General features: G+C 32.3%; 1 protein-coding gene across 1 annotated transcript; it reads right to left on the reverse strand.

The window, feature by feature from the left end:
• Nucleotides 1-18115: 18115 nt before the first annotated feature.
• LOC149264380 (uncharacterized) lies at nt 18116-20395 on the reverse strand. Its single transcript, XM_089398642.1, has 2 exons — nt 19650-20395; nt 18116-18953 (listed from the first exon to the last, which is right to left on the reverse strand). Exons 1-2 carry the CDS (start codon nt 20393-20395, stop codon nt 18116-18118), a joined length of 1584 nt encoding a protein of 527 aa, XP_089254768.1.
• Nucleotides 20396-20600: the final 205 nt, after the last annotated feature.

Consider the following 20600-nt stretch of genomic DNA (forward strand, 5'->3'; position numbering starts at 1 on the left):
TTCCTTTGCAACATCTAATAATTATTGATAATTAAATTAAAACTATGAATTTCTTAGTTATAAACACACTTATAAACTTAATTATTTACAATAAAAAATTAATAATTCATTATACTTATAATTAATAAAAATGTAAACACATATATATTTAATAATAGAATATATATAATCTACTTGGGATATCTTAATTCACAATAATCGTGGAAATGAAGTCTCACCAAACTGGAAGTCTTATATTCAAATTTTGTGCTATTGTAAATTAAACATGATAAAAATATAATTTTACCAAAATATTAAAACTATTTATTACTAATAAAATTATTAAAAAATATTTATATGTAAATAATTGAGATAGCAATTATTTCAAAGTTAAACGTATTTATTCATTGTAAAAGAACCCTGACAATTGGAATGTGGCTCACTGCTTTCATATAGTTTATTTTTATATTTAATTTTTTAAAATAATGTAAATCATTATATTGTTTTTTATAAAATTTGTCTTAAGTCATTTTATCACGGCGGCGTTGAAGTGTGCTTGGCAGAGGAGGTCTTGTCTGCTTATTTAAAGCTAAATATTTCAGCGACTTTTCTCACGGAACCAGAATACCTTTGACCTAGTAAAAGCTATAAATTATTAAACAGAAACATAAATTATTATATTTCAGTAACTTTTCCAAATAAATGAGAAAAAATATAACGCGTCTTGAAATACATAAATTATCGCAAATTTCATGGCATCCAGCAGATACATTGTCCTGAAGGTAAATTATAAATAATTCTATGGGAAACCATAATAGCCATGAGCTTTTGGCAATTTTTAAAAGCCAATGACATTGTCTTGAAGGTAAATTATAATTATTCCATAGGAAACCATAATAGCCATGACCTTTTGGCAATTTTTAAAAGCCAATGGCATTGTCCATAAGGTAAATTATGAATTATTCTATAGGAAACCATAATAGCCATGACCTTTTGGCAATTTTTAAAAGCCATGCATTAATGTAAATATTGGTTAATGAGCTAAGTGCATAGTATTATGATCTTATACAAAAAGATGAATAGACAAATCATATATCAAAGAAGGTAACTAACGATGCCTGCCTAAGCACGTTCCCAAGTCCAATCCAGAGCAATGCATTCCTCAAGTTATCTCACTCAACTCTTACCATTATCGTAATTCCAAACTGCAATATTTCCCGGGGGTAGGTCTTGAAGATGATGAGGTGACGAAAATGTCTATAAACGAAGCGTATAAAGTCAATTCCACCGTCACACTGTTGAATCGGATCATTAACGATGGCAACACCATAGATGGCATGTTTGCAGTCATCAAAAGCAGGCGGCCGCAATTTGAACACTTCTATAACTGGGCACAAATCACCCACGGTAAATACTCTAGGAACTTCTCTCTCATGATGACGTTGGATTCCTAGATTTTTCTTTTTTTTCTCTTATTCGGACATGACACAGAACCAAATGCATGCCAATTCCTTTCCACATATGTTTTTATAAAAAAGGATGCCGCCCAGAATCATGGGAAAGTGCACGTCACGAGACATAATAACAAAATCATCGTGAAACAAGCTTCTCACATTTTCACAGATCCATGAAATTGCACCTAAGAATGCTCCCATACAAATTTCACCTTGTGTCTGATAACTGTGAAAAAAATGCAACGCGCTGTGAATTAGCGAAGAAACTTAGTGGGAAGCCTCGCGCAGCAAAGGAAAGGACATGCTAACCTTAGATCTTAGTAAATGGATAATAAGATGGGTTGTAAGTGCACCCCCAATGATGTGATCGACTGGAGGATTGCAAGATAAAAATCAATGAACCACGTACCTCAAACACAAGCAGGAACTCTCCTTCCCATGATCACTCTCGATACTTATAACTTCAACTGCATACCGACATTTCTGTCCCGGTGTCACTTGGCAGCAAAATAATTTGAGACCATAAAAGATACTTTTTTTGCGCATATAACTAATGGAATGGAACAAAAGGACTCGGTTTCATTGACCTATAGAGTCCCTAAGGCCAAAGAGGATCCTTTATTGGCTATATTATTTGCAACATGGTTATGCTGCCGCAAAACATTCGGCAACTTATATGTTTATAACTCTTTTAAGACTATTTGGATTTTTATGATAAGATTTTTTTTAGACCTAATCATCTTTGGAGGAGAGCACATGCCTAAGCTTGATTGTTGGATTTCAATTTAAACCACGGGAATAAGTTATTAGACAATCATAGATATGAGTAAGAATAAAACCAAATCTCATTGATCAAACTACTTAGAAAACTAGTACATTATATAGGCACACATAAACAACTTCTAGGACAATCTAGATCCAAATAATTTGAATCACCAACTCACAACACAAACTACGAAGACACGACTCTTGACATATAGAATCAAACACTAACTACAAGAATACAACTCATCAACTCTATCTAGACATATCATTTCTACATTATTCCAACATCCCCCCTTAATTGAGAAATGGATTTTCAACAGTGCCTAGTTGTTGTTTACATATTTCAAATTTCATCTTCCCAAGAGGCTTGGTAAAGATGTCAACTACATTCTCACTTGTATTACAAATAGACTAAACGAATCTCATTTGATTGTATTTTTTCTCTTACAAAATGATGTTGGACTTCAATATGTTTAGTTCTGGCATTTGGATTATTTGCGAGCTTCATGGAACTCTGGTTGTCACATTTTATGCTTGTTGGTCCTCTTTGTTTTTCTCCAACATCTTCAAGAATCCTCCTTAACCAAATAGCTTCACAAGTTGCATTGGTCAAGGCTTTGTATTCAGCTTATGTGGATGACAAAGAAACAGTTGGTTGTTTCTTGTTGCTCCATGATACAACCCCTGATCCTAAATTGAATGCATATCCAGAGGTTGATCTTCTATCATCAAGATTTCCAGCCCAATCTGAATCAGAAAAAATTGCCAACTCAACATCAGATTCATCAGTATACAAAATACCAAAATAAAGTGTTCCCTTCATATATCGAAGGAATTTCTTTACTTCTTTCCAATGGCTTTCACAAGGATTAGCCATAAATTGACTAAGGACAGTCACAGAATACGCTATATCTAGCCTGGTAGTGGTGAGGTAGTTTAAACTTCCCACCAATTTACGATACAAAGTTCCATTCACTTCCTTAGATCGATCATCATTATACAACTTGTAATTATGTTCCAAAGGAGTAGACACTCGTTTGCATTCAAACATATAAAATCTTTCAAGGATTGTCTTTGCATATTTTCTTTGTGTGATGATTGTCTTACCAGATTCCCTCAAAATTTCAAGACCCAAACAATAATGCAATTCACCAAGATCCTTCATTTCAAATATTTATGACAACTAAATTTTAATTTCTTCAATCAACCTAAGTGCATTGGCTGTTATGATAAGATCATCAACATACAAAGATATCAAGGTAATGTTCCATCTTTATCTCTCTTGATGTACAAGTTAGGATTACTTTTGCTTCTCACAAAACCTTTTTCATAAAAGAATGAATCAATTTTCACATACCAAGATCTTGGTGCTTGCTTCAAACCATACAAAGATTTCTTTAACCTGCAAACAAGATGCTCCTGTCCCTGCTTTACAAACCCTTTAGGCTGAACCAAATAAACTTCTTCTTTTAATTCACCATTCAAGAAAGTAGATTTGACATCTAACTAATGCATTTTCCAATTTTGTTTTGTAGCTAATGCAATCATGATTCTAATTGTATTCAATTTAGCTATAGGTGCAAAAGTATCTTCATAATCAATGCCTTCTTTTTGTGAATAGCCTTTTGCAACCAATCTAGCTTTATACTTATCAATACTACCATCTGCATTAAAATTTTGTTTGAACAACCATTTTCATCCTATGAGAACTTTATCTTTGGGAAATTATGTTAATTCCCATGTGCCATTCTTCATTATAGAGTTGTATTCCTCATTCATTGCATCTCTCCATTCTTTATATTCTTTAGCTTCTTCATAACTTGAAGTTTCTACAACATTCATTACATGAGACATCAATGCATAATCTTTACACCTTATAGGTGGTTGAATTTAACGTGATGACCTCCCTAGAGTTTTACTTCTTTCATCCTTCTTTATTCTTTGTGGAGTCTCTTGTTCTCTTCTTAGAGTGTCATCACTGTTGGATTCTTCCTGCTCTTGAACCTGTACATGTTCTTGTACTTGTTCCTGTTGCTACTTAAAACTTGCTTCTATTTTGATATAATCATCAATATCATACCATACACCTGTGTTATCCATTTTATCACCTTCATCTATATTTTCATGGAACACCACATCCCTACTTGCAAGAAATCTATGTGAATTAGGATCAAAAAAATTGCATGCCTTTTAATCATCACAATAACCAATGGATGTGCACTTAATTGATTTTGCATCAAGTTTTATTCTTTCATCTTTTGGAATATGTGCAAATGACTTGCATCCAAAAACTCTTAAATGACTCACTTTTGGTTTATATCCATGCTTCGAAAGGTGTTTTCAAATTTAAACTTTTGATTGGACTCCTATTTTTCAAATAAACAGTAGTATTAATGGCTTCAATTCAAAAGCCAGTAGAGATATTTTTATCTTGAAGCATGCTCCGTGCACATTCCACTAGTCTTCTATTTTTCCTCTCAAAAACTCCATTTTGTTGAGGTGTATGAGGCACTATAAATTGTTGTAAAACCCCATGACTTTTGAAATATTGATTAAAATCTCTTTATTTATATTCTCCCCCCTAATCAGATCAGACAATTTTGATGTATTTCCCAATTTGTTTTTCCACCATGTTTTTTAATTCCTTAAAGTACTCAAAACATCACTTTTCTTTCTTATGAAATAGACCCAAGTGTATTTAGATCTATCATCAACAAAAATAAGAAAGTACAATGCTCCTCTAAGAGATCTAGTTTGCATAGGTTCACATACATTAGTATGAATTAATTCAAGTATTTCTCTTTCAATTTTTTCTTCATGTATAGGAAATTCCTCTCTATGTTGCTTTCCAAGTGCACATGCTTCACATTCAACATTATTAATCTTCATAATAGGAAGACCTTCAACCATTATTTTTCTTTGAAGTAACATTAAATCATTGTGATTTAAATGACCATACCTTTGATTCCACAACGTTTCTGTTAACGTTGTTGTAGATGCTAATGCTTGATGCCCTGTCCTAGTCACATCTAGCTTATACAAGCCTCCAACTCTGGTACATGTGGAAATAACCTTGTAGCGATCCTAGATATCTTTAACAACACATTATGATTTGACAAATTCCACTTTTAGATCTTGATCGGAAATAGTAGAAACATAAATTAAATTCTTCTTTATATTAGGACCATACATCACATCATGGATTTGTCTCTCTTTTCCATTAGGTAACACCACACCTATTACTCCATATCCTTGAACTTGAAGGGATCTATTATATCCTAGATAAAAGCATGTTCCATAAATGTTCTCATGATATTCATCAAACCAATCCTTATTACAAGACATATGGAGTAATGCACCAGAATCAATGAACCAAGCATTCACATCATCAGCGTCAACAGACAATGCAGCATCAGAAATAAACAATTTGAGATTTTTAAATCCATCATTGATTGAGGTGTCCTTGCCCACAAAATTCTCATTATCCCTTATGTTTCTCTGTTTAGACTCATTATATTTCCTATTATAGTAATCTTTAGCATGATTTTCAGGGTTTCCACAATAATAACAATCATCATTTCTTTTATCATGAACTAGAAATTTAGATTGTGCCATACCTTTCTGCTTTGCTTGAAACTTTCCTCCTTTTCTTTTGTCTCATGGCTTGCCTTTGTATGGATGCTTACCCTTGGCTACCAATGTGAACTCTGAATTGTTTGAGCCCAAATTGAAGTTCTTCATCCTCTCTTCCTCTTGTAGAAGAATACCTATCAATTCATCAAGAGTAGGAGGCTTCTCTCTCGCTGAAAGACTTGAAACAAAAATTTGATTACCTTGCACTAAGCCATTTAATGTGATAGTGACCAACTTAGTATTGGACACCTTTTCACCAATGTCTTCTAACTTATCTCTTAGCTCTTTGACACGGGAAATGCAATTTCTTATACTTTCATTGGCCTCCATTTTAATTGGCAAAAGCTTGGTCTTGAAGAAAAAAATCCAGTTGGTATTAGATGTTTCATACAATCTTTTGAGAACATCGCATGTTTCTTTGGATGTTTTACAATCCCTAATATGACGAATGATGTTGTCCTTAATTGACATTCGTAGCAACACCTTTGCTTTTGTTTCACTTTATTCCCAATCTAGAATATTTGTAGCAGCAATGGGTTGGGGCTTCGCCCCATTCATTATGGACCACAAATTATTGCCCTCTAAAACTATTAATACCTTGAATTTCTAATTTTCATAATTTCCTCCATGAAGCCTTGTGGACTCATTCAAATAAGTTTCAGCCAAAAAATTTGACATAATGACAAAACATTTGTCTCCAATCAACAAAATGCACCCAAAACCACTAGATCTACACCCAAATTCACAAGATCTACATCCAAATGCACGGGATCTTAAAAAGCAAGACTTAATCCTGTTTCCAATAAAAAACAAAGCCAAAATTACTTCTTATTTCTCCTTTTTTACCAACCCCTGTTTCCAAAACTTTATTTTCCTTTTTTTAATCAAATACACCTTTTTATCCACAATTTTTAACTTTCACCAAAAAAAAAAATTACAATAAAAAAATTGTTTTAATCCCTTATGTCTCTGTATAAAAACTTTCACATTCACAAAAAAAACTTTCTTTATGAAAACTTTAAAACTTTCCTTATGAAATATTTATAGCACTATGTGACTTCAACTTCAAAGGAGAAACAAACGTAAAGTATTACTTCACAGTGAAAAGTGAAATATTCCACGGCAATGCTTGGCCCTGAACTCTTTCAATCAATACACAGACTATGGGACAAGGGTTTATAGAGGCTCCCTTTGACAACTCCTTAGCAGCTCACACTCAACTCAACCTTCAAACAGAGGGTACACAAAATGACCACCGTCCTCCACACGGCCACAACACCAACAACTACATGCCCTTCTCTGCAATCAATGATCACATCCAAATCACACAAACAATACACCACAACAGATCACTGCACCAGAATTATGCGGTCACCTCAGGTTTCACTGTTATTCACTGCTTAACCACAATGCAAAAAACCTCCAAGATCTCTCAAGAGAAGACCTTTCAGTCTACACCACCCTCAGCTCTAATATCATATTAGAAAATCAGAGAGATGCACAAGAATAAAACCAAATATCATTGATCAAACTGCTTGGACAACCAATACATTATATAGGCACACATAGATAGCTTCTAGGACAATCTAGATCCAAATAATTCAGATCACCAACTCATAACACAAACTACAAAGAGACAACTCATGACATGTAGACTCAAACACTAACTACGAGAATACAACTCATAACTCTATCTGGACATATCATTTCTAGATTATTCCAACATAAGTCAATTCGGCTCATCCATCAACCAAAAAGAATAACCTCTCCCATGCCCACCCCAACTATAAATATATGTTAACCCATCATTGTTATTCAAGAATTAGCATTTCATGTGAAGTAAACTATTACTATTTTATAACGGAGTAGATTTTTAGTCTCTTAGAATGGGTTAAACTTGCCCATAGCTTCATTCCTTAAACTTGCCCATAGCTTGATTCCTTATGTGTGTGAGGAAGAGGAGCTCTTGGCTAATTAAAAATAATTAGGACTTATTCCAAGACCAAAAAAAAAATTCAAAGCTAGTATCTATTTTGGTTAGGCTATCTCTCATGTGATTATGTACTGCTATTTAACCCTAATACCCAAATAAACAAAATGTCCCATGAATTACAATTCAAACACATAATCAATTATATTTATATATTATTGTGCCAATAGACACATTCAAGAGCCCAATATGATGGAGATGTGTATTCCTTCAATGCTAAACATCTTGACATTTATCCTTTTTAAAATAAAAATAAAATATTCTCTAAATATAAATAAGAAGCAAAGTTAATGAAAGAAATGAATATACATGGTTAGTTTTAATTTGAAGCATTATAAGACATTTTGTGGTTGATTCAATATGTAAAAATATTTTCTTTATAAAATTTACTTAGAAATCTATATTTCAATAAAAAAATCTATTGTATGTCATAAATAAAATATTTTAATGTCAATATGTATATGTTATATATGGTTTAAATAAAACTATGTACAAATTATATAATGTAATTGAATATATGTGTCTTTGGTTAAAACATTTTAAATAGTCTCATTTTGTATTTTGGTCATTTTTCAAATATGTTTTTCAGCCAATTTTGTCTACAATGACACAAAGATTTGTTGGAATTTCAAGTTTAAAATTGTGTAGTCGACATAATCCAAGTGCTCAAGGGAAGTTTCAAGCAGTTGAATACATTTGAATAGATTTATTAACCATCTAGAGGGGATCAAATATATTTGAAAATACCTTTTTTCAAAATTTTGACTCTAAAATAAGTTTAGGCTTTAAAGGATTTAATCCCTATTTATACTTAATAGATCTATAACTAAGATGGATCTATATCAATTCATTAAAAATCATTTATTTAAAAAAAAAAAATATTTAATTGAATTTTTTTAATAAATATCTTTAAACACCTTTAAAATTAAAATCTCAACTTAAAATTTAATAGGTGTATATCTTTTAAATAGTTATATTTAAACATACCTTCTATATAATTATAACTAATCATTAAAAAAAATACTATATTAAAATCAACACTATAAATATATAAATAAATATTCATACAGAATTATATAAATAAATATTTTTTTTTATTTAAAAACACTCTAATCATCAAACAACAAACAAATAATTCCATGTATTTTGACATTATATAAAATTTATTATAAGTATATTAATAAAAGGATGGATTTGGTTGGTTTGAGTAAAAATGTTTAAAAGTGTTTTGCAATTAATGGTTTATAAACATTTTAAAAAATAATTTTAATAAAAATTATAGTGTAAATTTATAATAATTTTAATAAAAAATTTATTATGAATTTATTATATATGATATTTTAAAATTAAATTTTAGTTAAAAAATATTTTAGTAAATTGAAAATATACTTTTGGTTGGGATAAACGAATTTGATATAAAAAATTTAAAAAATATTTAAAAAAATTAATAAAAAATACAAGTTTAATTCAATAAACATAATTTTTTATATTAAAATTATTTGATGATGATGATGGTGGTTAACATTCAATGAGACCAAACTTTGGTTTATCGGACCCAAAGAAACAAACTAATTAGTTTGATTTAAGATTTTATTCCTATGCTCAAAAAGCTTGGAGAGAAGCCTCCCAAACTCACTATAACTTTGACATCGTAAAAGGCTAGGGAGGTTAGTATTGCGACAAAGATTATGAAACTGAGATCTAATGTGGTTGTACGTGGGGCACTCTAAGAGGAAGTGGTTTTCATCCTCGATGTTCCTATTCTCACAGAGATGACAGATCCTTTCCATCCATGGTGTTTTAGGAACTGCCCAACGACCTGTTTCACTATGGAGCTCATGAGAGTTCGTTCTAATCTCCGCTATATTAATTTTCTTCTTTGAGCTAGTTAAAACAGAAACATACTTTTGATTTTCTAGGGTGGGGTTGATGACCTTCTTATAATAACTTAATTTTCTTTTAGCTGCTAAATCTTTCTCACACCACATTTTTTCTTTGAACTTAGAAGTAACAATATTTTTAATGTTATTAATGTTTTCCAATGCATCATTCTCGTTGATCTCCCAATGGTTTAACCAGGCCCTCGTGCCTTATACCACCCCCGTTTTAGCCTTAGGTGGTTTTGGCTGGAATTTAAAGCTAGCTTAGGAAGTCTGTGATCTCCTATGTTATTGAGCTTGTGCTTGTACAACAAAAGCCTAGTCATTGCTAGGCTCTCGATAGGGGAAAGACCTAATTCCATAAGGAGAATAGGATAGGGTGTGTTGCTTTTAATTTTCCGGTTATACGTTATAAAGCGCTTCTGGATTTGCTCAATATTTCTCCAGGATTCTCTAGAGATGCTGCAACCCCAAACCTCACATCCATATAAGATAACATGAGTGACTAAAGTTTCAAAGAGGAACTTCTTTTTATCCCACATTACAAGGTTTTCCATTTTACAATTATTTTCAAGACGAATGTAAGCTTTCCACCCCTCATTAATCCGTTTCTCAATGCTACAGTTCCAGTTGAGCTTGTGATGAATATAAATTCCTTGGTACTTGTAAGAATACACTTCCTCCAAGTTATTATTGTCATACATAAAATTAGCGTAGGTGTCCTTCTTGGATTTGTTAATCATAACTTTTTTTTTGTCAGTGTTAACAGTCATACCCATGGTAGAGCAGAAATCCTTAAGAAGCCTAAGTTGCTTATCAAGATCAGATGGACACCTTACGAGGAGAACAATATCGTCAGCATAGAGAAGAAAGATGACGACTATCCCAGTGAAGATCGTGCCAGCACATCCTGCTTCCTCTAAATAACCTTCGAGCTTGTCAATGTAAATGCCAAATAGGGTAGGGGAGAGGGGGCAACCTTGTTTAACTCTGATATTACACTTAATATCTTTCAACCACCCCTCATTGCTCTTTAACTTGGCAATTACATTCTCGTATAACCTTATAGCGGAAGCTCTCAACTCGAAAGAAACCTTTATCTCTTCTAATCTATTCCAAAGGTTGTTTCTAGGAACCGTATCGAAAGCCTTTCTAAAGTCTGCAAAGCAACAAAAGAGATTGGATTTATCATTACGACATTCGTCCACAATGATCCTAAGCGTAACGAGGTGGTCTGTTGTTGAGTGATGCCTTCTAAAACCCACTTGGCCTTTAGCCCACTTACGTTCACTTTCAAGCCATATGCTCAACTTCTTTTCCAAAATACTACCATATAACTTGGCTAAGAGAGGGCTGATCATAATTGTCTGATAATTAGAGGGGTTATTTGTATCCCCACTTTTAAAAATAGGGATAATGAGGCTCTCAGTCCATAGCTTAGGGAACCCTTGCTTGACTATTTGATTGAAAAAAGTGTATCCAACAAGAAAAAAAATGAACAATGGCAAAAGAAAATGTTTGACCAAAAAGACTTTGTTAAATATAAAATGATCGGACTAACAGTTATTGAATTCCACTTTTTGAAAGAAAAACTCAAAACAGTCAGATAATGTTAAGATATTTAGTCAATTTTTTGTGATTTAAAATATAATTTCAATAGATAAATAAATATAAAATTCTAAAAAAAACTATACAAATCTATACAAATTTACAACTCAAATTTATAATTTTAACAAATTCTCACCAAATATCACACCACTCATTTAAAAAAAACTAAAAAAAATAGCACATACACTAGCGTTGCAGCAATACTAAAGTAGTTGTTCCCACACAAAGAGGCTACCCCAATAAAGAAATAATATTCGATGGGTTACGGGGTAGAAGCGTATAATATTGTGTTTCCTTGCTTTTATCAGAATGAAATAATCTTCTCTCTCGGCCAGATCTATATAAAGAAAAAGAAAGAGAGACGAACTAAACCATCTAAATTACTTTCAAGATTTTTCATTTTGGTAAAATAATTTGAGATTTATTTTGGAAAAGATAAAATAATAAAAAATAAATAAATATATTTTTTATTTTGAAAGAGAAAAAATATATGTTCACAGGTTTTGGATTGATGGTCAATGGGTGCATTGTTAAGGCACTTTTTGTGATAGGTCATTGGTTCAAATCCCTTGTGAATACTTACCTACCAAGAAAAGAAATTAAGTGAAAAAATATATAATTTTTGTATTTTTCAAAAATATTTTAATGTAAAAGTTAAAAATTATTTGAATATTTAGATTAATTAAAATATTTCAATATTAATTTTATATGTGTTTATATAATACATTTCAATATCAATTTTATATGTATATATAAAATATATTTTTATATCAATTTTACATGTAAATGGAGAAAGGGAGTGGGGATTATTTTAATGTTAATCATTATAAAACACGTTAGGTTTGAGACTCTTGTGATCTATATTGTAGAATGTTTTCCAGAAAAATCACATCATTAGGATTTGGTCAACATTTCAAACCAACTGATGTTTTGAGGATGAACCACATTGGTTTGTAGAATAATCACATCATTAAGATTTGGTCAACATTTCAAACCAACCAATGTCCTGAGGATGAATCACATTGGTTGGTTTCAAACATCGACCAAATCCTAATAATGTGATTATTGCGAAAGACATTTATCTACATTATAAAATATCTCAATTTTCAATAAGTAATTGAAAGAAAATAAATAAATTATTTTTTATATGAGGGATATTTGTAACAAATTCAATTTTCAATATAAAATGGATATGTAGTGTTCTAAAAAATATTAATAAAAATAGTTAATTCAATGTAGGTTATAAATAGTTCACGCGGTCATGGATAGACTGTGATTGGGTGCTCTGTTAAGTCACTCCTGGATGTGCAGTCATCGGTTCAATTCCCAATCAAGGTGATATATTGGACATGATGAAGATGTAGTCTTTCCAAACTTACAAAAAAAACGTAGGTTATAAATACAAATTTTCAACATATAGGTTTAAGCAATATTGATTTGTATTTAAAAATATATTTACCAGCATAGATCCATGTAAAATACGGATTTAACATGAGCCTAGAAGGATCAAATTTGTTCACCTGCAAACTTTTTTAGGGTGCAAAATAAAATGTGTTATTTTACATTGTTTAAATTGTATTTTGAAATGCTAAATATACTATATAGGATCAAATAATTTTTTTAACCATAATTTTTTTTTTTTCATGATAGATACATCATTTTTTTAAAATGATATATAATATAGACTCAATTTACCTTAAAATATTTTACATTACATGTCCATCCACACATTTTATAACAGAAATGAAATATTTTTCTATTATTAATATATTTTTAAGTATATGTCAATATTAATTCTTATTAAAATATTTTATTGATAATTTCATTGGATATTTTTTTATATACAACATTAAATTGTTTTATTTTAACAATTTTTTTTCTATATATAATATATATATAAAGTTGACATCGACATAAATTAGTTAACATCGATCTTCAAATAGTTTATTTAAATCTTCTATTGAAATATTTTTGAAAAATATAAAATTTAAACTTCTTACTCATACATTTTTTAATTCAATTCATTTCTTTTATTATAGCCAATGTTATTTTTCTATTTAAAGGAATACACGTCTCCTCATATTGGGTTGTAGAATGAGTCTTTAATCGCAATAATACAAAAATAAAAATTAATGTCAACAATGTGATATATAAATAAAATATTTCAATTTCAATTAAGTGTATATTATATATAGTTAAAATTAAACTATGTCTATATTATATAAAGTAATTGGGAAAAAAAATATAATTTAAGCTTTTTATCTTATTATTCTTTATTCTATTAATTTTTAAATATATTTCTCTATATTTTTTCTAAATTATGGTTAAAAGTTATTGAAATTTCAAATTTATGTCTAAAATATGGTTAAAAGTTATTAAAATTTCAAATTTATGTCGTGTAGTATACATCATAATAATAATAATAATAATAATAATAATAATAATAATAAAAAAATTCAAAATGTTAAATTGATTCATGAATTCAAAGATACATTATAAACAATGAAATGACAAAAAGATATAAATAGACATGGTGCATGTGAACATGCTGGCACACATACTTCTCATGCTAAATGGAACAATGCGCAGTCATAAAGTTCCGGCTGCATTATTCACAATTTAAAAGAAAAAGAGCTCCCCCAATAAAGAAATACTACTCGATGGGTCATGGCATTAGAAGCATATAACATTATGTTTCTTGCTTTACTAAAAAGAAATCATCTACTCATGTGTGCTCAACATAAAGAAAAAGAAATAGAGAAGGACTAAATAATCGAAAGAAGTTCAAAGCTCTTTCGCTCACTGATTGACATGGCCGAACCATCACGCACTCATTTATCGTCGTCGGAGTGGGGTGCACGACTTAACCAAATCCTGTATCAAAGCAGGATAACGGACGATGCGCCGCCTATGCTCGCGCCCAAAGCTCTGGTGACTGCCAATCCAGAGCATTACATTCCTCAACTCATGTCACTTGGTCCTTACCATTATCAAGATTTATGACGAAGATGTCGATGAAGGAAGCGTACAAAGTTAATTGCGCGGCCACACTGTTGAATCTGATCATCAAGGATGGCAAAACCATGGACGACATGTTTGCAGTCATCGAAAAGTCCCATGAGGTACCTGTTGAATGGGCTTTTCTCCTTTAGGTTAGGTGTCGCACTCGGTAACGGAGTGGCTGCAGTTTTGGTCAATCTGCCTATAGGTTAATGTGCCGATACCACACTGGTGTTGAAACTCGCATACTTATTATCGAAACTATTGTATATATATGAAAAACTGGTAAGGTATCATTAGAAAAATGAAATTTTAGATTATTATAGTTTTAATGTTATGTTTGTGATTTTTTAAATTAAGAATGAGTTGGATTTGAATAAGCATTATTATCTTCCATCATGTTGTGATGGTCTAATCTTCAATTCCATTGCAATAAAATAACATTATTATATATTATGTATATTAAGTTGGATTAATAAATGTCTTTTTAGTGAGATTTTGCTATTTTTCTATTATCTTTGTTTTTCTATGGACAACCATGCATTATTTCATCAACATTGCAAGGTCTAGTGATTTATGGTGAAAAATTGAGGCTCGAAGGTTTTTGTTTCTCCTGGAAAGGAATCGAACATTATGATCAAGAGATAAATCAAGATCTGAATTGCAAAAGTGAATTCAAAGTCAAGAGCCTTGTCGTTACACACGATTTTGGTAGCCTCATTTCTATTGAGCATTTCACACATTAAGTCCTATTTATTGGCTGCCTCACAGTATATATCAGAAGACTCAACCTCTAGCTTGCAATTAAGTCACTCGTCCACCTCCAAATCATTGAACAAATCTTTGAGCATAGTCTCCAAAGTTGCATGATCTCCAAGCATAGTCTCTAGTTAATCTTGTGAAAGCCCACATTGTCTAACTAGTTTTATCAACTATATGAAATATATGAAATAATAGATTGGTGCAACCGGTTTTGAGTGGCACATAGAACACCACCCTAAAAACTTTATACTCTTCACCAATTAAGAATAACTTGGGATGTCTAGAGTGGACACCTAGGTGGGTGGTACAAGAATTGAGGATGCCTTTTAAAGGGTAAGATAATTTAGATACTTTGCTTGGTATAACTCATAATGTTGCTATTATTAGGCGTAGATTACTATTAAGGCAGGAAGATAGGTGAAATCACGTTATAGAAGCATGAACCCAGAAGACGTAGTTCATTTGGATCTGTTAAAACTGAGCATATTGAACATGCTTCTCAAGGTAGTCCATCAATTCCAAGTTGCATGATTTCTACTGAGTCAACAAAAGCAAAGCTTCATTGTCATTCTCCAAGGTCGAGTCTAGATGTTAAGGAGAAGGGAACTCTTATAATATGGAGCCATTCTCTTCCAACAACGCCTAATGGAAAACCCAATTCGGTATCACTAATGAAATAGAGATTGCTACCACAAGTTCAATCAACAAGGGGGCACATAAAAAGTGATCGATCTCTTAACACTGGTAGCAAGTCAATTCTCTCATGATTTGGAGATTTATCTTTGCTCATCTTTTTTTGGAGAAGTTTCTTTAAATGCTGACATTTTGTCTTTTTTATTTCGAAAAGGGAAATCCCTATTCAGGTTGATTGGCGAAGGTGATCAATATTTGAGCTTCTCTTGATATTTTGTGCATTTGGAGTGTCTTCTCAGTTAGTAATGAATGTGAATATTTGAAGAGACCTTTTATATATTATGAGTTTAGATTATGTGTGTTGGACTTGATATTCACACGAAATGTCTTGTGAGCCCTAAAATGCATGAGATTATGTTATATATATAAAGAATATACCACGTTGCATATTCATGATGTGACTACCAATGTACATTTTTATGGGTTCACATGGGACAACTTCTTCATAACTGTCAGATTGTAGATTTTTTTTAGCTTCAAAATGTTTTGACAAGGGTTTGGATATTATGCATGTTATGAGTTAATATCTATTCGATTTTATGATGTATAATAATATGGGTTTGACTTCAGAGCTAATGACTTGTACTTGAGAAAGCACAACCAATTTTTTCTTGGAAGGGCATCGATAGATGTCATAAAATAATTTGGACTTGCCAATCACTAAATTCTCATGGGGCCATTATTTTAAAACCAAGGTGAGGTGTGGTCTTTTGATGTAAAAAAAAAAATATTTTCATTGTCGTGCTTATGGAACACGCTTGATTTTCAAGATAAAATTGTTTAAATGTTGTTGAATGATCTCTTGATTATTTTTAATTACATGAGATGGGTTAGATTTTCTTAGGTAGAATCCGGTGGATTAAAACAAGAACATGGCAGAAGCCAAGGAGATTAGTGGTAAAGATCAATGTGATCTGTTGAATAGTTTCAAGGATCATAAAGGAAATAATACAGAGGGTGGATTAAAACAAGAACATGGCATACGCCAAGGAGATTAGTGGTAAAGATCAATGTGATCTTTTGAATAGTTTCAAGGACCATGAAGGAAATAATACATAGGTGACTGAACAGTCAGAAGAGAAATACAAACAATTTTCTCAAGAAGATGCGTAGTTGAACACAAGCAATTTTCTCAAGAAGACATGTAGTTGATGCTATTCAGATTTCAAATATTTGCAGTTTTATTCAAGGGTATGCCTTAATTCACATAGAAATTCAAAATTTATTTACAAAATTGTTATAGTCCTTTGTAGACACATGTTTCAAACTATAAAAAAATTGCTTTGTATTGATTAAGGATGTCTATAACAAAAGGAAGTGATCAAAAAGAAATATGGAGGAATTGTACCAAAACAACCTCTGATTTCGAAGGTAGCAAATCACGATCTATTTATTTATTTACGAGGCATTCATGTTGGCATAATCAGACAAGGTCTTTAACTTCAACATAGGCCTCATGATTTGTAAGGCTCAAGGAAGCACTATTGCACTAAGATTTCATTGTAACATGCTTCTTGCCTTTCGTTGATATTTATCTAGTTGTCAAAAAAGCATTAATTAGTGCTATATGATATTTCCTTAATGTGTTTCCTTTGCAACATCTAGTGCAATTGCTACTATAGAATCTTTTATTCAAGTGGCATCCACCTAATAATTATTGATAATTAAATTAAACGGACTTCTTGTAATTTCTCCCTTCCGTACAGGTCGAATTTGAGACTTCTGCGATTTGCATTCTGTGTGGTTGTATCTTCCGGATTCATCGCATCTGTTGTTTTTGTGCATCGACGTTTCGAACCAACCTCTGTGGTTCATCATCAGGATTAGAATTAGTGAAGAAGTCAGAGATGGGTGAGGATGAATAAATAGATGAGGAGAAGGTAAAGTGAAGGGCCGACAAGATCTAGATTTAAGGAAAGGTTTATTAATTAGTTTAGGATTGAATTATTTTTATTTTAATTTAGAATTTATTATAATTTCATTTTTCTTTTATTTTTATTTTCCTTTTATTTTTATTTTTGTTTGAGTTTAAATATGTTTCACCTAATCAAGCTTTAGTTATGAATTGAATTATAGGTTTATTCCTATGCATATTTATATTGCTAGATTTAATTTATTATGTTTTAATTTAATTACAAGTACATTATGATTTAATTACAAGTTAGTTATAAATATGAATAATTAGTTTAATTCTTTCTATACATATATGTATATGTTGTTTGATTTAAATTATTATGATTTAATTTAATTTAAATTAAATTAATTGGATATGGTGTAGGTTTTATTACATTAAGATGGTGACGGAGATTAATCGGACAAAGGGATTTAAGGGGGAAAAAGGAAACGGAGGACTAGGAAGTGGCAGAATCCTTTATTATCGTGGGAATCCAATTATCACTTATCTTCCAACCGTCATCACGATTTAGGTTATTAGGGTGTTTTCTTATTTCAATTGCTTCTCTGAATTTCCTACGGTGGTAATGCTCAATTTTGGCCATAACATAGGAGTCTTCGATGCAAATGTGGTGATTGGTTTTGCTTGAGTGTTCAGCCAAGGCCGAGGTTTTGGAGCGGTTATGGTTATTGTTGGCCGCATGCTCTTGAATCCTTGTTGATATAGATCGGTCGGTTTCACCAATGTATGTCTTCCCGCATGAACAAGTGACCAAGTAGACCCCTTTGTGGTGCTTAGGGTCAATAGGATCTTTCACAGATTTAAGGCATCTGTTAATAGTTTTCAAAGGTTTGAACGTGGTTTTTATGTTATTCTTTCTTAAGATGTGAGCAATTTTATCAGTGGTGCCTAGAATGTAAGGGAGGTGAACTGTACCTGCGTAATCATCCCTATGATGTTTGTTCATGGGATTTTCAACCTTCTTGAAAGCCTTGATCCCTTGGTGTCTCTTGTAACCATTCTTCTTGAAAACGTCCAAGAGGTGGTTCTTTTCTTGTTCAAAATTATCATGATCTGAAATACGAATCGCTCTTGTTGCTAAAGTGTTTAGCACCCCAAGTTTCTGAGCTGGATGATGGTGAGAGTTAGCATGAAGGTAGTGTTCGGTGTGAGCTTTTTTGCGATAGACCTGGTGAGAAATAGTGCCATCCTGGTTCCTTTTGATGAGGATGTCAAGAAAGGGAAGACAACCATTTTCTTCCACTTCCATTGTGAACTTGATGGAATCTGACTGGCTGTTAAGGTGTTCAAGAAATTCGTTTAGTTTTTCTTTTCCATGAGGCCAAATGACATAAGTGTCATCAACAAATCTTTTCCATAATTTGGGCTTTAGGGGAGCAGACTCAATGGCCTTAGTTTCAAAATGTTCCATGAACAAATTAGCAATGATGGGAGACAGGGGTGATCCCATGGCCACACCACAGGTTTGTTCATATATCTCCTCTTTGAAGCTAAAAAAGGTGGATTTTAAACAGATTTCGACCAATTTAGCTGTGTTGGGGTCAGTGATTTTCTGTACAACCTCCATGGCTTCATTTATAGGAATGTTGGTGTAAAGAGCTTTTACATCAAAGCTCACTAAGATGTCATCTTGGTCTAGATTTATGTGCTTGATTTCATTAATGAAGTGGTAGGAATCTTTGACAAAGGAGCTGGTATTCCCTACCAAGGGTTTAAGCTTTTTAGCCAGATGCTTCGCCAGGTGGTAAGTTGGGCCACCAATAGTGTTGACAATGGGTCTAATAGGTATACCTTCTTTGTGAATTTTAGGGGCCCCATAAATCCTAGGGGTGTAGGGGTTGGTTTCAATAAGATTCTTCATATTGTGTTCATTGCTTGATCTAACCAAGTTATTGACATTCCTGGAAATCTTCTTTATGGGATTCTTCTTCAATTTGATGTAGCAACCACTATTGTTTAAATGGTCTAACATTTTCTCATTGTAGTCTTCAGTGTTCATTATAACCGTCGCACCCCCTTTGTCTGCCTTTAGGACCACAATGTCAGGGTTTTGGTTTAAAGTTTTGAGAGCTAGGTATTCTTGTTTTGATATATTGCTTCTGGGAGGCTTGGCTTTTCTGAGGATTATGGAGCAATCTTGTCTGATGACTTCTTTTATGTTGTCAGGCATGTCTTTAATCCCATACTCTATATTGCATAAAATATCTTCTTTGGGGATGGTGTGCGGAGAAATTGCAAAATTCAGGCCTTTTTCAAGCAAACCTATCGTAACTTCATCAATATGCGTGTTTGAGAGGTTTATTATACTCACTTTTTCCTCATGGGATGTTCTTGTCTGATCATTTGTCTTGATTTGTTGAGACTCTATTCTGTCCGCCCTTATATTATTTGCTATGAGATTGATATTTTCTTCTTCGTGGCTAATACCATAGTTGTTGCCCATCGTTCTTTTACCTGAGGGTTTAACGTGTGTGTTGTGTGCTCCTTCTTGCGCTAGCCTTATTCTGATTTCCTCATCGTGCCCGAGATCTGGCGACCAGGTGTTTTCATAAGCCACGCTGTCTAGAAGATGCATCGTTTTATTTTCCAGCGGATGTGCGTTCCCATTATTGTTTTCGCCGGTGGAAATATCGTAATTTCTGCTTATCCTTTTGCTGGCTTCATTGTTGCTGTCGGTGTCTATTTGCAGATTTTGTGATTGGGCGGTTTCATTCATTACGCTGTCTGTTAATTGCAACGCTTCATTTTCTGGTGGATGAGCGCTTTTTGCTTGGTAAGCGACTGACTTGTTGTGATCTGCGTTAGTACTGAGAACTGGGCAAAGAATGGATTCCTTGTTACGAATGTTTTCCCGGTTGGATACTGCCGTGTTGATCTTGTTCTTTTTTACATATTCTGGCGTAGAATCATTGTTAAGATTT

Source organism: Pinus tabuliformis, chromosome 6, assembly GCF_031772625.1.
Source record: "Pinus tabuliformis cultivar Carrire ecotype Pingquan chromosome 6, CPIR1, whole genome shotgun sequence".
Classification (NCBI taxonomy): domain Eukaryota; kingdom Viridiplantae; phylum Streptophyta; class Pinopsida; order Pinales; family Pinaceae; genus Pinus; species Pinus tabuliformis.

Coding starts and splice junctions, on each gene's coding strand:
- LOC149264380 (XM_089398642.1), bottom strand. CDS start 20,395: ATGAATGAAACCGCCCAATCACAAAATCTGCAAATAGACACCGACAGC. Junction 18,954..19,649: donor GAAGACTACAATGAGAAAAT/GTTAGACCATTT, acceptor ACACCTTAACAG/CCAGTCAGATTCCATCAAGT.